Genomic DNA, 26,070 nt, shown 5'->3' with positions numbered 1-26,070 from the left:
GCACAGGGTACATACGACTCGGACGAGAATTAGTGGCTTCTTTCAGAAGGTAGCAGATGAGTGTGAGAGGCGTGGGAGGGGGCAGGCGAATCACGCGCACATGTTTTGGGTTTGAGAAAATTGGTAAGATTCTGGGCGGGAGTGATCATGGTCTTAGCCAGGGTACTGGAGGTGGAGGAGGACACGGAGCGTTTGGTGGCAATATTTGGGGTTTCAGAGAAGCCGGAGTTCAGGGAGAGCAGAGAGGCCGATTATTAGACTCACATTAGAGAACTGCACTGTGCATTTCCTCCATATTCCACACGTCATCCTTCGCCATTTCTACCATCTTCAGCATGATGTCATCATCAAACACATTTTGCCCCCAATTGTTTTCAGAATTCTAATGGAACAATCCTGCCATGATGCCGATGAATCTCCCCCAACACTCTTCGTCTTTCTCACAGCAACACACGGAATGCCCTTTGACCTCCTTCCTTCCCATTGTCAAGGTTCTAAACACTCCTTCCAGATATGATGTGGAGATGCCGTTGTTGGACTGGGGTGGGCACAGTAATACGTCTTACAGCATCTGGTTAAAGTCCAACAGATTTATTTGGAATCACAAGCTCTCGGAGCGTAGCCCGTTCATCAGGTAAGTGAACAGGGATATTACACAAACACAGCATATATAAATAAAGCCAATGATGCAAGATGATACTCTGAACAAGAGTTTTTGCAGGTAATTAAGTCTTTACAGGTCCAGACAGTAATCACAAGTTAACCTGCATAGACTCGCATTCAAAGTATCATCTTTGGCATTTGTCTATATATTATTCGGGCAGCACGGTAGCATACTGGGTAGCACTCTGGCTTCACAGCGCCAGGGTCACAGGTTCGATTCCCGCTTGGGTCACTGTACGGAGTCTGTACGTTCTCCCCGTGTCTGTGTGGGTTTCCCCCGGGTGCTCCGGTTTCCTTCCACAAGTCCAGAAAGACGTGCTTGTTAGGTAATTTGGACATTCTGAATTCTCTCTCTGTGTATCCGAACAGGCGTTAGAATGTGGCAACTAGGGGCTTTTCGCAGTAACTTCATGTGTTATTGTAAGCCAACTTGCGACAATAAACATTACAAGATTAAAGATTATAAGATTATATATGCTGTGTTTGTGTAACCTACCTCTTTACTCACCTGATGAAGGATCTATGCTCCGAAAACTCGTGATTCCAAATTAACCTGATGTTGTAAGACTTCTTACTCCTTCCAGATAAAACAGTAATTTAATTCTACTTCATTTAAATTAGTATACTATATGCCTTGCTCATGATGTGGCCTTCTCTAATTGGGACACCAAACACCAACTGGTTGACAGCTTCGTCAAACGCCTGCAATCAGTCCACCAGCTTGTTCCCAAGCGTCCAGTTATCTGCCATTTTAATTCTCTACCTTTGGTCTCCTACACTTTTCCAATAAACCTCAACGTAACCTTGAGGAACAGCATCTCATCTTCGATTAGCTACTTTTGCAATCTTCTGGACTGAACATGGGAGTTCATTAATTTCAGATCATAACCCTCTGTCCCCAGTTTCTCAGACAGCAGCTGGTGGCGATGATACTGCCATTCCCATTTACAACTCAACTCAAACTATCTTTTGTTCCATTGCTTGTCGCATTACCACCTTCTTTTGCCTTGCGCTTTTATCTCTTTAGCCATTTAATCTTTCCTGCATTGCAGCCGATAACAGACCAACAGTCCGGCCTTTGTACTTGCTTCAAACTTGTAACTTTTGACTTCCAGTTGCGGCTATGCCTAGGTAGGTCGCAAGGTTGGCAGGTCCCGCTGATAACGGTCCTTTGGGCCCTTTTAAGGAGCTCCAGCGGCACTTTGACGATGATTCCCGGTGTGGGAAGGAAACATTGAGGGTCCCCCAGCGCTGTATGGAGTGGACCAGGAGTGGGGCGGTCAAAAAAGCAGCTTTGGAGAAGAGAAGAGAACGGGCGTGAAAAAGCAAGATGGCGGCTGGCAGGGATCAGGCAGCGTAGGCCCAGTGATCACAGGAGCAGCAGGAGTTTTTAAGAAGCTGCTTTGCGGGTTTAAAGGCGGAGATGCTGGCCCCTATGAAGGCGTTGATTGAAAGGTTGGTGGAGACCCAGAAGATGCAGGGGACAGTGATCAAGGAGGTGCAGCAGAAGGCCTCTGATAATGAGGACGAGATTCTGGGTCTGGCGGTTAGAGTGGAGGCACACCAGACGCAGCACAAAAAATATCAGGAGAAGCTGGAGGACCTGGAAAATAGGTCAAGGAGGCAGAACTTGCGGATTCTGGGTCTCCCTGAAGGCGTGGAGGGGGTCAGATGCTGGGCCGCATGTGACTAAGATGCTGGGTACGCTCATGGGCGCGGGGCGGGGGCTTTCCCGCGGCCCCTGGAGCTGGATGGCAAGGAGGCCGAAGGCGAACGAGCCGCTGCGACCTATGGTGGTAAGGATCCACTGCTTCACCAACAAGGAGTGTGTCCTGCGATGGGCAAAGAAGGAGCGGAGCAGCAGGTGGGGGAACACAGAGATCCGTATTTATCAGGACTGGAGTGCAGAGTTGGCCAAGAAGCGTGCGGGATTCAACCAGGCCAAGGCGGTCCTCCACGGAAAGGGGGTGAAGGTTGGGCTGTTACAACCGGCGAGGCTGTGGGTTACATATCAGGACCAACACCACTATTTCGACACGCCGGATGAGACGTGGACTTTTATCAAGAATGAGAAGCTGGACTCGAGTTAATGGACTGCAGTGTGTTGTGGGGGTTATGTTGGGGTTTTTCCTGTGTTTTCGTGGCCCCTTTGCCCTGGGCCCTCAAGGCTTTGGGCGAGGGCGCAGTTGGGAAGAGCTGCGTCACAGGAGGTGGGGTCAGCCCAGACAGGAAGCGCGATTTACCCGCGAAATGGTGGGGGTGGCACCTGAAGTGGACGGTACTTTGTTTTGTTTTTCTTTCTCTGTTCACACAGGGTGTAGGGGGAGGTGGGGTTAGAGATTTGTAAGGGGAACCCACAGGGGGATTGGAGGTGGAGGCGGGAGCAGCGGGGATCAGCATGAGTCAGCTGGCTTACGGGAGTGCAATGGGGGGGGGTTAAGCAGATGCTTGACTGGTGGGGGTTAGGGGGAGGCTGGGATGCTGCTGTGCTGACTGAGGGGGAACGCAATGTTAGAGGGGAGAGTCGGAACGGGGAGCCTCCGCCTGGGGGGCTGAAGGGTGTGCGGGAGGCGCGGGCACGTGGCTGGCCTAAAGAAGATGGCTAGTCGGGGGGTGGGGGGCTCTCCATCCTCAGAGAAATTAAGTTTTAAAATGGTTAATTTTGAGATGAAACAAAGCATTTTTCAGTTTACACAAATTCAACACTAATTCTTAAAATATAATTAAGTCATTTTCCCTTCCCACAAGTATAATTAACCAATAATTTGAATTAAATAGATGTTGGTGTTGTATTAATCACCCTGGGGTAACACAGACTGCAACTGGATGCAGTTATACTTGAAAGTAGACTCCAAACTTTGATGTTAGTTCAATACACTTTATTGAACTTGTTAAGCAGTGCACACAGTTCGCTGTGGGTTTGACACTCTACTAATCTAAGCATGCTTACTATAACTAACTAGACCAGACTAGCTCTGAGCCACTTGTAGAAGGTGCTAACTGATATATACACCCTGTCTGTCACTACAGTTGTCACCAGTGAAAAGAGGCAGTGTTGATGCCTTGTGTGTTTTATAGTGCCAGACCACCTTCTAGTGTTCTGTCTGGTAATTGGTTGTGTTCTGTACTGTGTGTTTGTTGTCTGTACTGGGTGTCTGTCACTGCCTGTCTGTATCTCATATGTGCATGAGTGCATATCATGACAGTTGGTAACACAGAAAAATGGGACTCCAGCACTAAAATATTGAATTATACAATTATTTGAATGAGTTGGAAGACTACACTGCAGTTTGTAAACACCACTGTGTGTATTTTTCCAATTGTCTCATGAATTTTTCACTCTTACTGTGGTACAGTTCACTCAGTCCACCAGTCCTTGTGACAATGGAGGGCACAATAGCAGAGCCTGGCCCAGTCCGTTCCTAATATGTGCACTTTGTAAAAAGATTCACCAACTAGTCTTCAGGACTTAAACCATAGCTGATTTTCCATGCAAATCAAAAGCACTATTTCTCACTCATTATAGTTGATCAAGAATTAATCCTGATACCACCTGATCTTTATGGGCATAGAGTGTATTTATCTAATAAGATGATGAAGACCCCTGAGCAATTATAGTTGAGCTAAAAATGGTCATTGACTCAGGAAACAAAAATCTAAATCTTTCACTCAACTCAGCAAGATTACTCATTATTGTCACGGCCTACCTTAACATCCATGGCTTCAATACTTTTTGTGACATAATCCACCTTTCCTCCTGAACAACTTTAACCAGAAGTAAAGCCTACCCCGATACTTAATGGCTGAACCTACTCAACTGGTAAGATGAATACAGAACTGTCTCGGTCACAGAAGGCAAAGGATAGCAGTAGAAGGATGTTTTTCTGAATGGAAATTTGTGACTAGTGGTGGTTCCACAGGGATCTGTGCTGGGGCCTCTGTTGTTTGTAATATACATAAACCATTTGGAGGGAAATGTAGGTGGTTTGATTCCTAAGTTTGTGGATGACACCAAGGTTGGTGGAGTGGTAGATAGTGTTGAGGATTGTCAGAGGATATAGCAGAACATAGATATGTTGGAGATTTGGGCAGAGAAATGGCAAATTGAGTTTAATCCAGACAAATGTGAGGCAATGCATTTTGGTAGGCCTAACATGGAGGGGAAATATACCATAAATGGCAAAACTCTTAGGAATATAGAACGTCAGAAAGATCTGGGCATGCCGGTCCACAGTATGCAGAGCGGTTGAATAGACTCAAACTGTTTTAGACTCGAACTGTTTTCATTAGAACAACGGATGTTGAGGGGTGACCTGATAGAGATCTACAAGATTATGAGGGACATGGATAGAGTGGATGGGCAGGCGCCGTTTCCAGGGAGGAGGGGTCGAGTCACTAGGGGGCATAGGTTTAAGGTCTGTGCGCAAAGTTTAGAGGAGGTGTGCGAGGCAGGTTTTTTTTTTATACAGAGGGGGTGGCAAGTGCCTGAACCGAGTTGCCAGGGGAGGTTGTGGAAGCAGATACTTGGACGACGTTCAAAAGGCATCTTGACAAATACAGGGATAGGATGGGGATAGAGAGATAGGCACAAGGAAATGCTGAGGGCTTTGGCCAAGGTTGGTATCATGACTAATACAGGCTTGGAAGGTCAACGGGCCTGTTCCTGTGCTGTGTTATTCTTTGACCACAGCTCCCCTACCACCCTCCCATCACTCTCCCTCAATATATTCTACTGCCCTTAACTAAGCTTCCTAATACATCACTCAGCACCATGCTCTGACCCAAACTTCAGATTTTACTAGTCACCCCCTCCTTCCCTCTCTCTAGAGCACAAATACCCATACTCTTGACACTCGGTCTTTCCCTTTGAACATTAGAAGTTGATTCCTTTTGAAAAAAAGCTTAGTATTAATTATAATTTTTGCTGTTAAGAAGTCCATCATTTAAAACTACATGCAAAGCTTGTTAAATATAAGGATTGAATGCAATTTCGCAACTGCAGACTGAAAGAAAAAAAATCATAAAACAGTTACAAATACGGAAGTAAAACAAACATATGGAGGCAAACAAAATTAAGTGATTAAAGATGAACAGATTATTTTTAATGCTAAAACTTGTGAATAACACCAACTAGCATGGAGATAAACTTGGAAACTAAGGTTAACAAAAAAATTAGAGTACGTGTTCAGTTCAAAGATTATCAAGCAAGGAAATAAAAAGGTGGTTGCAAATCGACATTATGGGTAGCTTTGAGTCTACTTTTTCCACAGGGTAGCATGGTGGCTAGCTCTGCTGCCTCATGGCGCTTAGGACCCAGGTTCGATCCCGGCTCTGGGTCACTGTCCGTATGGAGTTTGCACATTCTCCCAGTGTCTGCGGGGTCTCACCTCCACAACCCAAACATGCGCAAGATAGGTGGATTGGCCATGCTAAATTACCCCTTAATTGAAAAAAATTAATTGGGTTCTCTAAATTTATTTATTTTTTAAAAAAGAGTCTACTTTTTCACTAAAAATAGCAGAGAAAATAAATTAGAATAGAAGGGCTATTGGTTTTTCCTTATTTTGAGCCTAAACAAGTAGAATATATTAAATTGCAGAATCCTTACAAAATAAACACTTGTGCTAAAACCTTTGAATCTGAAAGTCTCAACACCCAAATGCTATCTTTGAAGATTCTCCTTCAAATAATGGTAACACTGGCAAGTGCATAGAATTGAAGCTTATTTTTCCCCTAAAATTTGCATGCATCATTTGCAGCATCTAGTGGTAGAAAACTAAATGAAGTGCCATTATGCTGCTGTGTGTACTTCTCTTAAAACCAATACATGAAAACACCGACAGGTCCTTTGCCACGATGAAAACAATTTTCAAATTACATTAAAACAAAAGGATTTAGAGATTTTGGGCGCAACTTCCCCCAAAAATGTCCAAGTTAATTTGTGGCGGGTTTTTCAGGGAGTTTCCTGCCAGAGTTCTCCACCGCTATTCAATGATACTTAAGTCACATTTTTGGGCCCTGGGGAGTTTTGCATCGGTTTAGCCCAAAGAAAGGGAGAAAGACAAGAACGGGAGTTTTTAGCACTGTGGAGCTGAACTCAGAGATCGGGCCGCCATTTTGAGATCTCCAAGTGAGCTTCTGGGTGTCGCCCCCCCCCCCCCCCCCCCCCCCCCCCCCCCCAACCGTGGGCAATGTCATCCCCCACACACATGGACACTACCCCACACCCCTTAAGTGAGGACACCCTGCTTTGGGCCGCTGAGGGTTCCCCCTCCCTCTTCAGGCCTCCTTACAGCACCCCATCCCTTCCAGGACCCCAACCCATCACCCCTCCCAAAGGCCCCTACTTACCTGCCCTGCACTCCCCCTCCATCCTCATTTTAGGGGCATGGCTCCCCTCGCCACCCTGCACTTGCCCTGATCACCCAGGAGTCTCCCAATTGCCCGGGAGACCCCCCAGGTGCCATTCCACCTGGTCCACATTGGTGTGGCTCCTGCACGAGTAGGTCTTAAGTAGGTTTACGACCGACGTCCGGGAGCTCGGTTTGGCCATGGATATTTGTGACAAAGTTCCGATTAAGACTTCTCGCAGGACTTCAGAGAATCCCACGAGGCACGGAAGCTGTCGGGAGGCTCACTGGAAGCCTCTCCCGACATTCACTAGCCATGTTGCGCTCTCCCTTGAGCGCAACACAGAATCACGCCCTTTGTTTCTTCAACTGAAATTAACTGACAATGTTTTCAAAAATTGCTTCAATAAACTGGAACTTTAAAATTATTTTTATTAATTTGAATTTAAAATGTTTACTTACCAATCATAAATACCGCTCCCACCCCCAATATATAGAATTAGTCCTTGAACACATTTTATTATCCGATAAACAAAGGTTAGGACATCCTTACACTACAGTGCTGGTCTCTCAGACTTGCAGAATGCATTATGGGATTAAATTCAGAACCTGAATTTAAGTCAAGTTCCAATCCCACAGAAGTATTTAGAAGCTCTGTGCTTTGTGAAATGAAATTTTGCTGAGTTCTGCTTCAAGTGATATTTTTCTCAAATTATGTAAACAGTTTGCATCAACATTAAGCCAAAACCACTTTTGTGATGGCTGTTCAGCCAAGAAGGGCAGCACAGTAGCACAGTGGTCAGCACAGTTTCATCACAGCATCGGGGTCCAGGTTCGATTCCCAGCTTGGTCACTGTCTGTGCAGAGTCTACATGTTCTTTGTGTCTATCTGGGTTTCCTCCGGGTGTTCCGGTTTCCTCCCACAAGTACCGAAAGACATGCTGTTAGATGAATTGGACATTCTGAATTCTCCCTCAGTGTGCCCGAACAGACGCCGCAATATTGCAGCTAGGGAATTTTCACAGTAACTTCATTGCAGTGTTAACGTAAGCCTACTTGTGACATTAATAAAGATTATTATTAGAATGTGGGGGGGTGGGGTCAATTAAAGTTTAGAAAACATCCAAGTGTCCCAAAAGCAGCAGATAATCAATTGAAATGAAATGAAAAGAAAATCGCTTATTGTCACGAGTAGGCTTCAATGAAGTTACTGTGAAAAGCCCCTAGTCACCACATTCTGGCGCCTGTCCAGGGAGGCTGGTACGGGAATCGAACCGTGCTGCTAGCCTGCTTAGTCTGCTTTAAAAGCCAGCGAGTTAGCCCAGTGAGCTAAACCAGCCCCTAATTACAGGCTACCTTTCAGTCCACTGCCAAAAGTGGTCCCTGTTCACCTTCAAGTAATCCCAGACCTTGCAAACTGTCGAATCTGCCTAAAAACACAACCCAAGAAAACAGCCCAATCCTCGGTCTTGCCTGACCATCCTAGAGACTCCCTCCCTGCCTTTGCATGCCAGCCTGAATATTCTGCTTCTTTCTAGTGTCACTCCCTTAAGAATTTTCCACTAATTTGAAAATGTTATAGCAGGATAGCAAAAGACATTGATACTGTTTGTTGTTACAATAGACCTCGGAGTGATTCAAAGGAGAAGGCATCACCCCAGACATTTATTCTCACTAACCAGCTTTGCAAGAGAAGTTTTGAAAATACATCAACCTCTTACAGATGGCCACATAGGCAGAACTAGGAGATGCCTCCATGGTTACTGGAAACACTCTCTCTCAATTTTCACTAAGTGCATCGATGGTCGAGAGGAGATCTATGGTTTGTACCACAGGAGAAACACAACAATTCCTGCCAACAGTTTAGGGTCAAAGCTCTGATTCTACCTTTAAGTCTCCAAGGACAATGACAGGAAAAGGAGAAATATACAGAAGGTTGTAGTGAAATAGAGAACGGAGTGTGGAAGACGAAGAAAGAGGGAGAAAAATAAGAGTGGGAATTTTTGGAGGCATACTTTTCAAACTGCGGTCGTAACCCGCTGGTGGATGATTGGAGGGTGTTGTGGAGTGATCAGTTGCTGTTTCTGTCTTTATCTCTAATCCATCTCCTTTCTGCAAGTCCTCTACAGCAGTGTTTTTCAAACTTTTTTCCCCAGGATCCACTTTTACCAACCTTAGGGACCCACCGGCCAACCTTTTTCTCTTGTCTTTAATGCGACAGGTGAACTAGTTTGGTCCTCATGGTCTCACTTGCTTTGTCATTCAATGTTACATTTCTGTTAATCAATCCCGATTACATCAGAAGTGCCTAATGGCCGCGACCGGTTTTTAAATGGAATTATGGAGTCTTATGGCCAGAAGTAGTGGCAGAGAGCAGGTCATGCGCCCGGCACATATACTGACATCACACAAAAAGTTGTGCTTTTGGCGTGAAATCACAGAGGAGAGATTCCTCCATTTGCTAGCTACGAGCAAGCAAGGCAAGGAACTGTGAAGAACAGGAAGACCAATTGTCTTTTTAGGAGGAAGAGAGGGCCAAAGACACAAACAGGAAGTGTACCTCTGAGCCAGGAACTCGCAATTGAATCTGCTGGCAGGAGCTGATCAAGCGAGTCAGGAGAGTCCATGGCAGGACAAACAGTGCTAGTGTTAGCTCTGTACAGAGGTCCAGGGCCTCTGGTGCATGGCCAACAAAGAGAAACTGAAATCGGGAACAAAGCAATATAAAGATGATTTCTTGAAGTCTGGATTTATTTATTGTCCCATTGCAAATAAAGATGCAAAGCCCATGTGTGTTATATGCAGGGAAATACTGGCAAATGTGAGATTAAAACCCTCAAAACATCAAAGGCGAGTTGAGGACAAACATCTTGATTTTTTTTTCAAAGGAGGCAGCGAGAACTTTAAAATCATCAGCTGAAGCCCTTAGCAGAAACGTAACATTGAATGAAAAAGCAGATGAGACCATGATCACACTAGTTCACCTGTCGCATTAAAGACAAGAGAAAATTGTGGGTCGCAAAGGTTGGCCGGGTGGGTCCCAAAGGTTGGTAAAAGTGGATCCTGGGGAAAAAAGTTTGAAAAACACTGCTGTAGAGGACTTACAGAAAGGAGATGGATTAGAGATAAAGACAAAAACACACTGAAACAAGGTTGCAGAAAGATACAGAAAGGTTGCAGAAAAAACTGGAAGATAAAGCAGAATAAAAAAGAAATAGGGCGATTTAGCAAAAGGTACAGCGTCAAACGTAAAGAGGAGAAAAGTAGAATGTTGAGAGAAAGACAGTGGAAACAATAAAATGATCAGAAATTCCAACTGTTTTAACAGCAAAATCATATTCCCATACAAATGAATAGTTCAATTAATAATGAATATATGTTGCTTAATATTAGCTTTGAATTTTAGTTGATCAAAAACTATTGCAATGCGAGAGGAAAATAAATTAGGTTAATTGACAGAACAGCTTAAAAATTCACACTTACCAAAATATAAATTTACAAATCGAAAATACGGATTAGAATGTAGCATCAGGACTTCCAGTGACAGGGATGTGCTGAGAAGTCACAAATCAGGTGGATCTCCTCCCATGAACTGGAAACATATGCTCTCTTTGCCCGAAAAAGCCCGCCGACACCAAAAAAAACCATCCCCACACCACTACCAACAACACAAGAGGAAAATACCAAATAGCAGCCATTCAAGGGGACATATGGAAAGCAGGAGCGGCAACCTGGACAAACAAACGACTGTGCCGGTGAAACACGGGCCTCACAAGAGCGAGGGAACCGGCCCATCCCCCAAGAAGCCCCCCCACACCAGGGGATGGGTGGAGGATGTTTCTCTCAAAAGAATTGAGGAAGCACCAGGAAGAGACAAAATCGGACATCCAAGCCATGGTCAAGGCCCTAGATAAGGCAGAGAGGCGACTGGAAGCCCAGGAGAAAACGATCAAAGAGCTGGAGAAAGCTGCAACAGACCAGGGTGACAGGATTGTCGCCTTGGAGAAAGAGGTGGCAAGGCTGGTTGTGACACAGAGGAACTTGGAAGGGAAAATCAAAGATCAGGAGAACCTGTCGAGGCGTCAAAATCTACAGATCATGAGCCTGCTGGAGGGCATCGAAGGTAGGGACCCCACAGACTATGTGGCCCAAATGCTGAGCAACCTGGTGGGAAGGGATAGCTTTCCCAACCCACCAGAAATTGACAGAGCGCACAGGTCGCTTTGCCCAAAGCCAAAGCTGGGGAACAGCCGAGGGCGATAATCGCCAAAATGCACTGGTACCAGGACCGGGAACGAAACCTGTGCTGGGCGAGACAAACCAAAAACTAACTGGGAAGGCCACCAGATTTGGATTTATCAGGACATTGAAGCAGACCTGGCTAAACGTCGGACAGAATTTGATAGGGCATAGGCCGCGCTCACCCACATGGCATACTCTTGGTGGCCATGTTGGGTGCCCCCTGGACAAAGAGAAATCCCGGAGCACAGGGAGCATCCACCAGGTAAGTATGGTTAATTCCGCAGGAGAGGGACAAAAAAACGGCCCCATCTGCTCACCACTTGCCATCAGGACAGTCAGTTGGAACAGCAGGGGACTTAACAGCCCAGTGAAAAGATCCATAGTCTCCGCACACCTGAAAAGTTTGAAAGCCGACAGTCTTCCTCCAAGAGGCTCACACGAGAGAGAAGGACGGACTGCTGATAAGGAAAGGCCGCGTGGACAGAGCTACCATTCCTGTTACAGGATGAGGGCCAGGGGGTAGCCAAACTGTTAAATAAGTAGATGACGTTTATGCCGACGAAGACGGTTACAGACCCAGGGGGACAGTGCATCATGGTCAGCGGTCCTGGATTGGTCATCGGTGGTCCTGGTGAACATGTACGCTTCCTACTGGGATGACACAGAGTTAAGACCATGGCGGAAATTCCCAACTTGACACACACCAACTGATCATGGGGGGAGATTTAACTGTGTACAGGATCCACGGGTGGACAGATTGAATCCCAAAATGGGAAAGATCTCCAACATGGCGTAAGAACGCGGCGCATTCATGAAGCAATTGGGGGCAGTGAATGCAGATAGTGGTGGGTGCCTGGAATGCGCTACCAGAGGATGTGCTGGAAGCAGGCATATTAGCAACATTTAAGAGGCATCTTGATGGATACATGAGTAGGGAAGAAATAGAGAATTACGGACCATGCAAGGGCAGAAGGTTTTTTTTAAGTTAGAGCATAATGATCAGCATAGGTTTGAAGGGCCGAAGGGCCTGCTCCTGTGCTGTACTTTTCTTTGTTCTTTGACCCGTGGCGGTTCACGCACCCAGGGAAGGAGGAGTTTTCCTTCTTCTCCCAAGTACACAATGTGTATTCATCGATCATCTTCTTCGTAGTGGGGAAATCGGTGCTTCCAGGGCTAGTAAGAGCGGAATATTCCGCAATCGTAATCTCCAACCACATTATATGGTTGTGAGGTTGGAGACGGGCCATGCCCAACGCCCCCCATGGAGGTGGGGCACGGTGTTCCTGGCCGATAAAGCTTTCTGCGAGAAAATATCACAGGCCATAGACGAGTATATTACTAAGAACCAAAATGGGGAGTTCTCACCCTCCACGTTCTGGGAGATGCTGAAGGCTGCGATCAGGAGAGAAATTATCGCTTATAAAGTATGGTGAGATAGGGAAGGGGGTAGATCGGCAACAGCTTGTCGACTCCATACTGGAGGTGGACTGGTGATCGTCCGAGGCCATGACCCTAGAGCTCCTGGCAGAGAGGAAAAAGTTACAGATTGACTCTGGCCCTCTCTCCACAAGGAAAGCAGGCACGGGGGACCCTGTACAAACACGGAGACAAGCCAGCTGCTTTCTGGCTCACCAGCTGAAAAAACAGGCAGCTGTGAGGGAAATAACCCAAATTAGGGACAGTAAAGGCAACTTAGTAGCAGCGCCGGAAAGGTCAACAAGGCATTCGAGACCTTCTACTGGGGACTGTATACCTCCGGGCACCCAGCAGGGGACTTGAGGATGAAACAATTCCTCGATGAAGTGGACATGCCAGTCATGGGGGAGGATAGGAGACAGGGCCTGGAAGCACTGCCAGAACTGGGAGAAGTCATGACGAGCATTAGCTCCATGCAGGCGGTGAAGGTGCGGAAACAGAAGGTTTCCTGGCAGACTTCCATAAAAGATTTGCGACAACACTGCACTTGCGGGAGATGTTCACAGACTCACTGGCGAGGGCACCCTGCCGCCTATGCTAGCACAAGCCTCAATCTTGCTGATACCTGAAAAAGACAGACGCAACAAAATACGGTTCCTACAGACCCATCTTGCTGCTAAATGTAGACGCGAAAATACTGGCCACGTTCCTAGTCAAGAAGCTAGAAGACAGGGTACCAGAGGTGGTAACAGAAGACCACAGATGCTTTGTCAAGGGCAGATAGCCAATATTGAACATCAGATGCCTGCAGAAAGTAATCATGGCCCTATCCGGGGAGAGAACACCCGAGGTGATTATCGCCTTGGATACAGAAAAGGCCTTCAACAGCCAAATGGAAGTACCTCATAGAGGCACTGTTTCAGGCATGGAACAGGGTTCACCGCCTGTGTGAAACTCCTGTACAACGCTCCCACAGCGAGTGTAATGACAAATACCACCAGCTCTTAAGTACTTCCAGTTGCACAGAAGCTTGAGGCAGGGATTCCCATCGCCCCCGCTGCTGTTTGCCCGGGCAATCATACCACTGGCGATTATACTTAGGGCAGCAAAGAATTAGAAGGGGATCCAGAGAGGAGACAGAGAGCACAGTCTTGCTCTATGCGGATGACCTGCTCCTCTACATTTCGGACCCGCGAAGCAGCATGGAACGAATCATACCGCTCTTCAAAGAGTTCGGAACCCTCTCGTACTACAAATGGACAGCACGGTAGCATACTGGTTAGCATTATGGCTTCACAGCACCCGGGTCCCAGATTTGATTCCCGGCTTGGTCACTGTCTGTGCGGAGTCTGCATGTTCTCCCAGTGTCTGATGGGTTTCCTCCGGGTGCTCCGGTTTCCTCCCACAAGTCCCGAAAGACGTACTATTAGGTAATTTGGACGTTGTGAATTCTCCCTCTGTGTACTTGAACAGGTGCCGGAATGTGGCGACTAGGGGTTTTTCACAGTAATTTCATTGCAGGGTAATGTGAGCCTACTTGTGACAATAAAGCTTACTTGTGACACCCAAAGCTGTACATTGGCTGTCTGACCTATTGGAATTTCTCCAAATGGAGAAAATTAAATTTGCCATCAGAGGGTCAGAGGAGGCCTTCCACAAAACGTGCGAGCCATTCACTCGGTTCTTCCAAGACCTATTCGTAGCCAACAGCCAAGAAGTCAAAGAATAGGAGAGGGTAGTCACGACACAGCGGCAGGGGGCAGGGAGACATGGAACCCAACCATGCCCAACAAAAAGCATGGGATACAGCATCACATCAACATAACTGGAGAAGGCTACAAGAGCAGATAAGTGAAGGCACGATAAACTTCAGCGGATGGGGGAAGAGAGAGAGAGAAAAAGAGAGAGAGAGAGAGAGAGAGAGAGAGAAAGACAGAGAGAAAGAGAGAAAGACAGAGAGAAAGAGAGAAAGATAGAGATAAAGACAGAAAGAGAGACAGCCAGAATCGAAAAATTACTGGAGAACGGAAAACAGGAAATTGCAACATCTACTGTAAATAATGTAAGAAGACTGATGTCAATTATAGAAACAGACCGATGTGTAAATATTCTTTTTATCCTGTGTCCTAATGTTTGTCCACGCTTAACCTTGTTTTGTATACAAATAAAATCTCAATAAAGCCATTCTGAAAAAAAAGAATATAGCACCAGAAATACAGAAAATATAATAATTGAAAATTGTCAATTATTTTAGGTTCACACTTGAAGATGGTTTTATAGCAAGGTTGACTATAATTACAACAAAAAGAGTCAATATGCAATGCACAGATATTTCCCACGGGTATGTCAATAATATCAATAAATGATTAATTAAGCACTTCCACCATTAAATAGCTAAGGATATTTCTGGTGCAATATTTAATCGACATTTCGAATAAAGTTGAAAAACAGCTATATTTTGTAAAACAACAGATTATGTAGCTGATTAGAACATTCACTAATTACATTGTGTGATTCTCCGAGAATTGTAGCAGTTCAGTTTTGTCTTGTACTATGCCAACAGTACACAGTTGCCAGCAATCATATCGGAGTTGAAAAAAGGAAAGAGGGAAACAAAATGAAACTGCATACCAGGAGCAACTGCAGCTGAAGAAGGAGATGTTGCCTCACCACCACTTTTCTGGCTCATTGATGAAATACTTGTCCCACTTGTTGGAAGCTGCAGTTCTTTTGGCAGTAGGTCATACACAGATTCTACAAAATAAAAATAAAAAACAAGCTGGTTGAAAATTTTAACTTAATGTTTTTCCAATCTTCACTCAATGTAATAACTACAGTAGGGGGGAATGCACATGGAATCCAGGTAATAAGAAACCCAAATGGGCTTATAGTTTTATGACTAACTATCTTTCATCAGGAGACAAAGTAAAGGCCGTTAGAGGACAAATCACGAGTGCCTTGAAGACAGAGGTAGATAGGTTTTTCATTAATAAGGGGATCAAGAGTTATGGCGAGAAGGCAGGAGAATGGGGATGAGAAAATATCAGCCATGATTGAATGGCGAAGCAGACTCGATGGGCCGAGTGGCCGAATTCTGCTCCTATGTCTTATAGTTTAACTATCTAGGTTGTCAAGTGTTTTTAAAAAGTGTCAAGATTCTGCATGGATTATCTTTTCAGCTGTAATATGATAAATATATTTTAAGCTGAATACAGTACACGTGTAATGTTTTCATTGATTGCTTAACATATGTTCACATGATTGCTTAACGTATGTTCATATATTAATTCATCTATTTGTTCTAAACGATTATTCTATACTAAAAATGTGACAACATTTTTGACAAATAAAATTCCACAGGGAACCCATCTGGCCTTACCCGACTGTATCTTCCATATCACTGAGATGGGGTATTTCTGACAATGCAGCACTTGCTGGGAGCAAATAATAGGCAATGTCAATGCAAGATTGGCAGAAGCATAGAAGATCCACAAAAATATATTGAGCCAACTGGTCAACTCATTCCAATTTCTTCTTCTACAGTAACTCATTATGTCACAACAACTTACTGCTTCAACATGTAGCTTTCTTCATTACAACATAAAGCCTTCTTCATTTTGCTGTAAAATGAGTCGGGAATGGGTGGAGAGATCTTTTAATCAATAGTTTTTTAAGAAAGCATTTACATCTGGTTAACTTTGTGATCAACACATTGAGGGATGTTACTGATATTAAAATGTTCTCCCAGCATTTACTATGTTATGTACTAATATTATCAGTACCCGGCATCGAAATCAAATGTCAACCTTTTCATTCATTTTCTATCACACACCACAATTCAGCCTCCCATAGGGTAACTTTGAATGAAGCAGATTAGGAGCTGCAGCAGAGATTAATACAGTCCTGCCAGCTGCAAGGGTCGTTTATAGCCCAGTTCAAATAATATATTAATTGCTTTATGAACTTACAATATGCACTTCACATCATAGCACAACAGGGCGATGTTCTGCTTGCAGACCATTCTTAAGTTCTTAAAATGTATCCAGAAAATTATCAACTAACAAATAATAGCAATGGGTATTATTCATCAGGCAGCTAATCATTGTTTAATATGAATGTTTGATATAAGCCTTGGGTCAGGGTAGAACTCACATGTCAGATTCAAAAATACACGAATTCTAATCCAACTCCAGAATCTGCAGCACATAATTCAAGACACTCGGGGCAATACAAAGCAAGTACTGCATTGTCAGAAATATCCCATCTCAGTAATATGGAAGATACAGTTGGGTATGGCCAGATGGGTTCCCTGTGGAATTTTATTAAAAAAATTTAAGGATCAGTTGGCACCACTAATTGTAGAAATGTTTGAGGTTGCAATGGTTAGGGGAGTATTGCTGGAGACGATGGGGCAGCATCCATCTCACTATTACTTAAAAAGAAGGATCCAGTAGAGTGGAGGTCATACACGCCCATTTCTCTACTGAACATGGATGCTAAGATATTGTCGGTGAAAGTTGGACGAGTGTTTCCAAATGTGGTTGGGGAGGACCAGACGGTGTTCATTAAGGGGAGGCATTGAATGGGTGACGGCTGCTGAATGTTGTACTTTCTCTGACAGAAGGAAGGGAGTTGGAGGTGATGGTGCCATTAAATGAAGACAAGGCATTTTACAGGGTGGAATGGAACTACCTGTTTGAGGTGTTGGAGAAATTTGGGATTTGTGGCATGGGTGAAATTGCTGGACAAGGATCTGACAGCGTATGCACGAACGAACGAACGATACGAATTCAGTGTACTTTCCACTGTTTCGGGGACAAGGCAGGGATGTCCCATGTCCCCCCCTTCTGTTTGCACTGACGATATAACCCTAGGCCATTACGTTGAGGGTTTTGGACTTCTGGAATGGGATAATGGGGGTGTGGGTGTACATGGTCTCTGTACATGGACAATCTGCTACTGAACATCATGGATCCAAGCTCTTCGGTGAGGGATATATGGGGTTGCTAAGGAGATTCAGGGTAATTATGGGGTACAAATTGAATTTCGGGAAAAGCGAGTAATTTGCGGTGTTTTCTCCAGGCGCCGGGGGGGGGGAAAGAAAGGAAGGAAGGAAGAGTTGCCATTCTGGGTGGCGACAACTCATTCTAGGAATCCGGGAGTGCGGTGGCACGGGATTGAGCACGGCTCCATAAGATCAAATTCATGATCTTGGTTGGAGGTTGAAAGAGGATTTGTTGTGGTGAGATAGTCTCCGCTTGTAGTTGACAGGCCGGGTGCAGGCTGTTAAGATGAACATTCTGCCACGTTTTTTGTTTCTGCTTCAGTGTCTGCCGGTCTTTTTACTGAAGAAATTTTTAAGGGGGTAGATAGGCAGGGAAGGCTAGGATAAGGAAAGCGTTGCCCCAAAGGAGGCAGCAGTCAGGGGATTTGGCCCTTCCGAACTTTCTATACTATTACTAGGTGGTGAATGTGGAGAAGGTGCGGGGCTGGAGTAGGGAGATGGAAGCAATGGAGGTAGGTTCCTGCAAGGGGTCGGGGGGGGGGGGGGGAAATGGCACCATTACTGTTTGTCCCAGGGAAATATTCGGGGAGTCCTGTGGTGGTCGCCACGCTGACGTTTTGGAGGCAATTCCAGCAGCACTTGGGGGCAGGCTAGATGTTGATGCTGATAAAAGGAAACCATGGGTTTGAGCTAGGGAGGATGTGTGCAAGGTCTGGGGATCGGAGGAGAGAGAGGCGAAGGAGATGAAGCATTTGTTTTTGAAGGTGTGGTTCGCAAGCATGGAGGAATTGGGGGTGAAGTTTGGGCTCATGTGAGGGAGGCTTCAGATCCATGCAGGTGTGGAATTTCACCTTGAGAAAGGTCTTCCCGAACTTTCCAGTGGCACGGTCCTTGTTGCTGGAGGAGGTGCTTTCGGTGATGGGGCTGGAGCCATTTCGACGATTTACAGTAGGATCACGGAGGAGGATACGGTGTCCATGGATGGATTACGGTCAAGTGGAGGAAGCACGGTGGGGCAGCATAGTGGTTATCATTGCTGCCTCACAACTCCGAGGACCCGGGTCACTGTACATGTGGAGTTTGCACTTTCTCCCAGTGCCTGAGTGGGATTCCTCTGGGTGCTCTGGTTTCCTCCCACAATCCAAAGATGTGCAGGTTAGGTGGATTGGCCATGTTAAAATTGGTCCATAGTTTCCAAAAGCTTAGGTGGGGTTTCAGCGATAGGGCGGGGATGTGGGCCTAGGTAGGGTGGTCCTTTGGAGCGTTGGTGCAGACTTGATGGGCCGAATGGCTTCCTTCTGCACTGCAGGGAATCTATGATTCTAGAAGCAGAGGATGGAGATGGATTACGGATCCTGGTGCGAATTACTGTGGAGGGTTAATACCTCAGCCTCGTGCGCGAGGCTGGGGTTGATTCAATTAAAAATGATGCACAGGCTGCACTTAACAAAGGTGAGGATGAGCCGGCTGTTTGAGAGGGGTGGAGAATAACTGAACAGTGCGGGAGGGGCTCACCTAATCGTGTTCATATGTTCAGGTCCTGTCCGAGGTTGGAGAAATTTTGGGGGTCGTTTTTTAGCACCATGTCAGAGGTCCTACACGTAGATTTGGAGCCTGGTCCCCTGGAGGCCATTTTCAGGGTGTCAGACCTGCCGGAGTTGCAGATGGGTGTGAGGGCAGATATTTAAACCTCCGCCTCGTTTTGCTCGCAGGCGGGTCCTCTTGGGGTGGAGGTCAGCTTCTCCCTGTGCCTTCGGAGTGGCTGGAGGATCTAATGGAGTTCCTATACTTGAAGAATGTGAAATTTGCTGACAGGGGCAGATGAGAGGTTCCACAAGAGATGGGGTTTGTTTATCTTACACTTTTGGGAGCTGGTTTCAGTCAAGGGGTGGGGGGTGGTTGTGTTTATGCTTTGTAAAATTGTTAAAGTATTTAAAATTTGAATAAAAATATTGTTTTTACAAAATGCCCCATCTACCCTCTCAGGTGGACGGAGCAATCCCATCAGACTATTTTGAAGAACAGCAGGACAGTTCTGCCAGTATATTGGCCAATATTTATCATCAACGAGCTTGACTAAAAATGAAATAGATGATCAAGCAAACAATCTCTTTCCTCTGGATGACTTTGCTATGCACAAATTGGGCATTGAGCATCCCTACATTACATTCAGCACTTTTGAACTGTTGTGAAGTGCTTTAGGGCATCTTATGATCGTGACAGGTACTATATAATTGCAAGTCTTTTCAATTCCTTTTCCACTTAGTTAACCAAGTATTCAATGTCATTAGGTCAATTTATATCTACAAATTAAGCGCAGCTCAGAAAATGACAAGAAACAATGATACCTTGGCCTATGTAGCTACCACAATAGTGTTCCACCGTGCCCTTCCAGTGAGAGGGAGTCAAATCTTCTGGTCTCCTAATTTTCAGAGACAGTATGTATGACTGAAGTGTGTCAGGACGCTGTGGAAGTTCTAACACACGGGCCAATGTGGGAAGTGCTCGGGAAGACAAAGTTTTGCAGTGGCCGGGGTAGACATCAAGCAGCCCACCTACATTTGGGCCTATTGAGGCTGTTAAATGCCCATTCAATGGCAACTTAAGTGCTTAATTCTGCACCATTTTACCCACTGCAGGGTGTGGTCCAGACCAGGTGGGCAGCTCAGTGCTTTTTGTGCGAGGGCTGGTGTCTGACAAGGTGGGGCAGGGGCGATTTCTTTTGAGGGACTACTGTGCCAATCAGAGGTGCATCATCACATCCAAAGGACCATAAGACATAGGAGCAGAATTAGGCCACTCGGCCCATCAAATCTGCTCCGCCATTCAATCATGGCTATTTTTCTCATCTCCATTTTCCTGCCTTCTCCCCATAACCCTTGATCCCCTTATTAATTAAGAACCTATCTATCTCTGTCTTCAAGACACTCAGTGATTTGGCCTCCACAGCTGCGGCGAAGAGTTCCACAGATTTATCACCCTCTGGCTGAAGAAATTCATACTCATCTCGGTTTTAAAGGATCGTCCCTTTAGTCTGAGATTGTCTCCTCTGGTTCTAGTTTTTATAATATCCCACGCCACCTTGCTGGGGTTTGCCAGTCAGGTCCTGCCAATACCCTGGACTTGCCCCGAATTCTGGATCCATAACCGTTTCTCATTCGGGAACTGCCTTTTGTCCCAGCGGTAGCCACCATTCAAATCTGGCACTGCTAGCCAATCAGATTGGCTGGCAGCTCTCTACCTTAGGACTTTCTCCCCAGATGGGGGTGGAAATTTCAACCTTTTGACAATTAGCGCTTCTTCCAGTGCAAAATGGCAACAGGACAGCTGTCGTTTTCATGGGCAGGCTCCCTACCGATCTTTTAGTCAGATGGTACAGGAAATACAGAACCCTGTGAAATCCAGCTGAATATGGAATTGAAATTGTTATGGTTTTGTTTCTAAACTGTGATGCTACTCTCCACAGCCTTGTACGATTTTGATTAGTGACAGTGCACCACAAGATGATATAGGAACATACAAATTCGGAGCAGCAGTCGGTCATTTGGCTCCTTGAGTCTGCTCCGTCATTCAATATTATGGCTGACCTGATTGTAACCTTCTGCTCATCCCCAATAGCCTTTCACTTCCTTGTTTGTCAACATTCCATCTCGCTCTTAAAAATATTCAAAGATGCTGCTTCCACTGCCTTTTAAGGGAATTCCAAAGACTCACTATCCTCGTCCTCATCCCCAATTCCAGAATCTCCTAGAAAAAGACCCCCCTTCTCATCCACTGCGTCAAGGATCTTCGGTACTCCAGATATGGCCTCACCACCGTCCTGCACAACTGAAGCATAACCTCACTATCTATGCACAATTCCCCTTGCAATACACAGATAATTTCTATTAGCATTCTTAATTAATTGCTGAACCTGCAAACTAGCCTTTTGCAATTCATGCACTAGGACACCCAGATCCCTCTGAATCGGAGCTGTGCAAACTCTCACCAGTTAGATAATATGCTTTTTTATTCTTTCTGCCAAATGAGACAATTTCTGACTTGCCCACATTAAATGTAATTTGCTAAATCATTGCCTGCTCACTTAACCTATGACCCTTCGTAGCCTCCTTATGTCCCCGTCACAACTTATTTTTCCTACCTCTCTTTGTCATTAGAAAATTTAGCAAAGTTACCTTCAGCCCTTCACCTAAACAGAGGTGGATTTACAATGAAACAGGCACACTGTGCCTAGGCACAAGGCCCCGACCAATGGGATGGCCCCACACCAGACCTGGTAAGCATCAGCCTGACATGGCCAGTTGACTGTTAGCAAGGGATCCGATTGGAAGTTGATTACTCTGATAGCCTATCAGCAGCAAATGCAGAGCGAAATTAAGACTCTGATTGGATGAGGCTCAAAGAGTGGGAAAAGTAACAGTTGTTGGCAGCAGGCGCATGTGAGACCACAAGGGAGCGGGTGCGGCAGCCAGCCAGGACATAGGATGCTGCTAAAGCTTAATCGGCAGTGCGGTGGATCCCCCCCTCCCCAGCCAGCAACAGGCTTGCAATGCCCCGAAGGCCCGAGAGGAAATGCCAAGAAGGGCAGGAGCAGGTAGCAGTGCAGATCAGACACTCACAGGTCAGCAATAGTTGTACAATGACACCCCGAAAAGCCAAGCACTAGATTTGTGCTGGCAGCAGAGCAGACCCTCCCCCCCAGCTAACAACAGGCATGTGATGACAACCCAGGATTGGGTGGAGGGGGGGGGAAAGAGAGAGGAGAGAGAGAAAGAGGAGAGGGAGGAGGAGGAGAAGACGAGACAGGGAGAGAGAAGGGGTACGAGGGCAGGATTTTAGGAGGAGAGTGATTGGGGTTGCGGGGTCCACGGGGAGGGAGAATTTGTAAGGCAGGAAATGGATAGGAGGACAGTAGAGTGAGTGTCGTTTGAAAACCATGATCAGAATCACAGCTTCATAGTTAAAAGATAAATTACATTTTTGCAACTTCTTAAAAACATGAGATTGATTCTTCAAACACCTGCTCCTTTAGTCACATTATTAGCTGCCTAAAATCAAGATCAGTTTCTTTTGCAGTATGAAGCGACATTATCAATCTCTTTGTCAGAGGCCCCTCCACCCAGGCTTTGCCCTCTCCAGACCCTTCCATCAGGCAGAATATACAGATGTCTGAAGACCCACACATGCAGACATAGGAACAGCTTCTTCCCCACAGCTACTAGACTCAACGAATCTCCCTCAGACTGATCTTTTCCCTGTAAGAACCCTATTCACGATGCCTTATGCTGCTCTTGCTCATGTATTTGCTTTCTTTGGCACTTGTTCCGCACTGTAATCAATCAATATTTGTTGATTATTCTTTTTGTACACACTGTGCACATTCCCTTCGCCACAGAAAAATACTTTTCACTGTACTTCAGTATATGTGACAATAAAATCAATTAATCAATCAATCACGCAGAAAATTGAAGGCGAAGTATGAGGGTGAAACTACGCAAAAAGACAGTTTGTCATTGAACAATTCACATCATCCTCACGCAAAAGTATGACTGAATTATGTGATGACTTAGACTTGCCATTTTCAGGTACTGGACTTCCGGTTGCGGCATGTAGGTGGCTCCTGCCAGATAAGTCATTGTTTTGGTCTTTTAAGGCCAGTTTTTGGGGGAAGATTTGGCCGTGAATAATTGTGGGAAGGTTTGGAGCATTTATAGAATGTTACAAACCAGGAAGAATAATCCAGGGAAGAAGGCAGTGAATGAAAGTCTGCCACCGAGCCTGGTAAGGGAGGCAGGAGGAAAGATGGAGAGGGGGGCCTTTGGGTGGGGCTGAGCCTATCACGGTGGAGACGGTGACGGAGGTGATGGATGGAGAATTAGAACAGTTGTTCTTGAAGCATTTTTAAAAGCATCAGACGGTAATGTTGGCATCGCTTAAGGCGTGGTTGGGTGACACCTTTGCCCCAGTGAGAGAGGAGTTGGTGAGAATTTCGATGGCAGTGCAGGAGCAGGGGGAGAAAATGAAAGGGATGGGGGAGGCCTTGTCATGACAGTGACCAGTTCACGCCAATGGATGAGGAGTTGCAGAGGGTAGCAGAGATCAACAGAGGACTGAGAGACAAGGTTGAAGACCTGGAGCACAGGTCGCAAAGACACAACCTGGGGATCATGGGTGTGCCTGAAGCAGTGTAGGGCTGGAGGCCAATAGAATACTTCAACCTCGCTAGCATATTGGCGAAGGGGGAGGGGAGGACCCTTCCCAATAGGAATTAGACAGGGCCCACCAGTCAGTCCAACCAAAACCAAGGACTAATGAACCACCGAGGGTGGTGATCATCTGCTTCCATAATTTTCAAGTGAAGGAGAAAATGCCGAGATGGGCAAAACAGAAGCGCAAGGTGGAGTGGGAAGGCAAGGGTACATGCATATATCAGGGCTTGGCGGTGGACTGGCAAGGAGGCAGGCGGCATTCGGGTGGGACAACTTGGTGTTTGGTGTGGTCTATCCAGCAGGTCACGTACAGTAGCAGAGACAATTATTTTGAGAAGGAGGCGTTAAGCGTTTGTGATGGCAGAAGGCTTGGAACTGGACTGAATTTGGACTTTTGATGGTTTTTGACTACGTTTTTTCATTGTTTCTCTTTTGTTGGGTTATTTTTTCGTGTATGGGCATTATGATTAACTCAATTTTAACGCAATCAGGGTTTGGGTTGGGATGCTTTGGGACTCGGGGTTGTTGGAGTTGGTGGGGGTTTTGAGGACGTAGGGTACGGGGAGTTTGGAGGGGTATGGGACATTGAGGTTGGTGTGATTTTGTTTTCGATGTGGCCACGCGTGGGGCCGGAAGGAGGGTCATGGCAGGTAGGAAGGGCGGGGTTGAGACCTCCCGAGGTTAGAGTGGTGATGTGGAATATAGGAAGGCTGGGAAGAGAACGCAGGTTTTCTTGCATTTAAAGGGCCTGAAAGCGGACATGATGCTGTTACAGGAGACCCATCCGAGGGCAAAAGACTAGAGGAGGCAGAGGAAGGGCTGGGTGAGTCAGGTGTTCCATTCTGGCTGCGATAGTTGGGCACAGGGGGTGGCGATACGGAAGAGGTTCCAGGTACGTGATAGTGGTGGTGCATTGGAGGGAGGTTTGTGGTGTTGGTTAGCGTGTATTCTCCAAACTCTGACCCATTTGGTCTGAGAGGAAGATTTTAGCGGCTATGCCAGGGCGTGCCCACGGTCCCTTCTGGGGGTGGGGGGGCAAAGGTGCCTGCCAGGTTTAAGAAGGAGATGCGGGGGGGGGGTCTGCACCTACGGGACAGGGGGTATTCGTTTCTCTCACCAGTACACGAGGTGTGCTAGGGAATCGACTTTTTCGGGGTAGGGAAGGCCCTGCGCCTTGGGTGGGGTAAAGAAGGCTGAGTGTTCAGTGATCGTGTATCAGACCATGCTCCGCACTGGGTGGATGTGTTTTTGGAGATGGGTGCTGTCCAGAGGCCGATGTAGAGGATAGATGTGGGCTTGTTGACAGACCCGGATTTTTGCATCAAGATGGGAATGGTGATGGAGGAGTACGTGGAGTTCGACCGAAATGGGGAGGTCTTGTTGTCGGTGATTTGGGAGGCATTGAAGGCGGTAGTGAGGGATAAGGTCATCTCATTCAAGGCGAAGGTGGTTAGGGAGGGGCAGAAGGAGTGGCAGCAGCTAATGGAGGAGAGTTGGTGGAAAATATGCAGAGGATCCAGGGCCAGTGCTATTGGTGAGGAGGAAGGAATTGCAGGCGAAGTTTGGCCTCCTGTCCACGGGGAGGGTGGTTCGGCACTTGAGGCAAGCATGGGGGGGGGTATGGCAAGAAGGCTAGTCAATTGCTGGCGGGCCAGCTCCATCAGCAGGGAGCAGTGTGGGAGATTGTGCGGATTAGGAATGGAATAGAAAAGATGGTGGTGGCTCCGGAGCAGGTGAATAAGGTGTTTAAGGACCTTTATGCAAGGGGTTTTTGCAAGTCAGAGCCGCCGGAGATCGAGTGGGAGATGAGGGAGTTTCTGGAGTGACTGGAGAGGCTGGCGATGGGGGGGGGAGGAGGAGGATATTGCCGGATTAGAGGAGCCATTGCGGGCGGAGAAAGTGAAGGCAGCGATAGGGAAGATGTAATCAGGTCTATGGCCAAGTGGGTTCCTGGTGGAGTTTTACAAGAAGTTTAAGGACAAGTCGACACTACTGATGGTGGAAATGATTGAGCATGCGATGGATAGGGAGGATTGCCAGAGACAATGAAGCAGGCATCTATTTCATTGTTACTTAAAAAGGAAAAGGATCCGGTGGAATGAGAGTCGTATAGATCCATTTCTCTACCGAATGTGGATGCCAAATTACTGGCAACGGTGTTGGCAGTGTGGCTGGAGGAATGCCT

At 46.3% G+C, this 26,070-nt stretch overlaps 1 protein-coding gene across 3 annotated transcripts in view; it reads right to left on the bottom strand.

The window, feature by feature from the left end:
* Positions 1–26,070, bottom strand: part of nfat5b (nuclear factor of activated T cells 5b) — a 305,599-nt gene that overhangs the window by 171,679 nt on the left and 107,850 nt on the right. For all 3 annotated transcript variants that reach the window (XM_038806399.1, XM_038806397.1, XM_038806398.1), the window contains exon 2: positions 15,303–15,425. In XM_038806399.1, the coding sequence (XP_038662327.1) occupies positions 15,303–15,425 (123 nt within the window). The remainder of the gene's footprint in view (positions 1–15,302; positions 15,426–26,070) is intronic.

Source organism: Scyliorhinus canicula, chromosome 9, assembly GCF_902713615.1.
Source record: "Scyliorhinus canicula chromosome 9, sScyCan1.1, whole genome shotgun sequence".
NCBI lineage: Eukaryota > Metazoa > Chordata > Chondrichthyes > Carcharhiniformes > Scyliorhinidae > Scyliorhinus > Scyliorhinus canicula.
The sequence above is the reverse complement of the archived record's forward strand: the minus strand, read 5'-3'. Positions and strand labels throughout refer to the sequence as shown.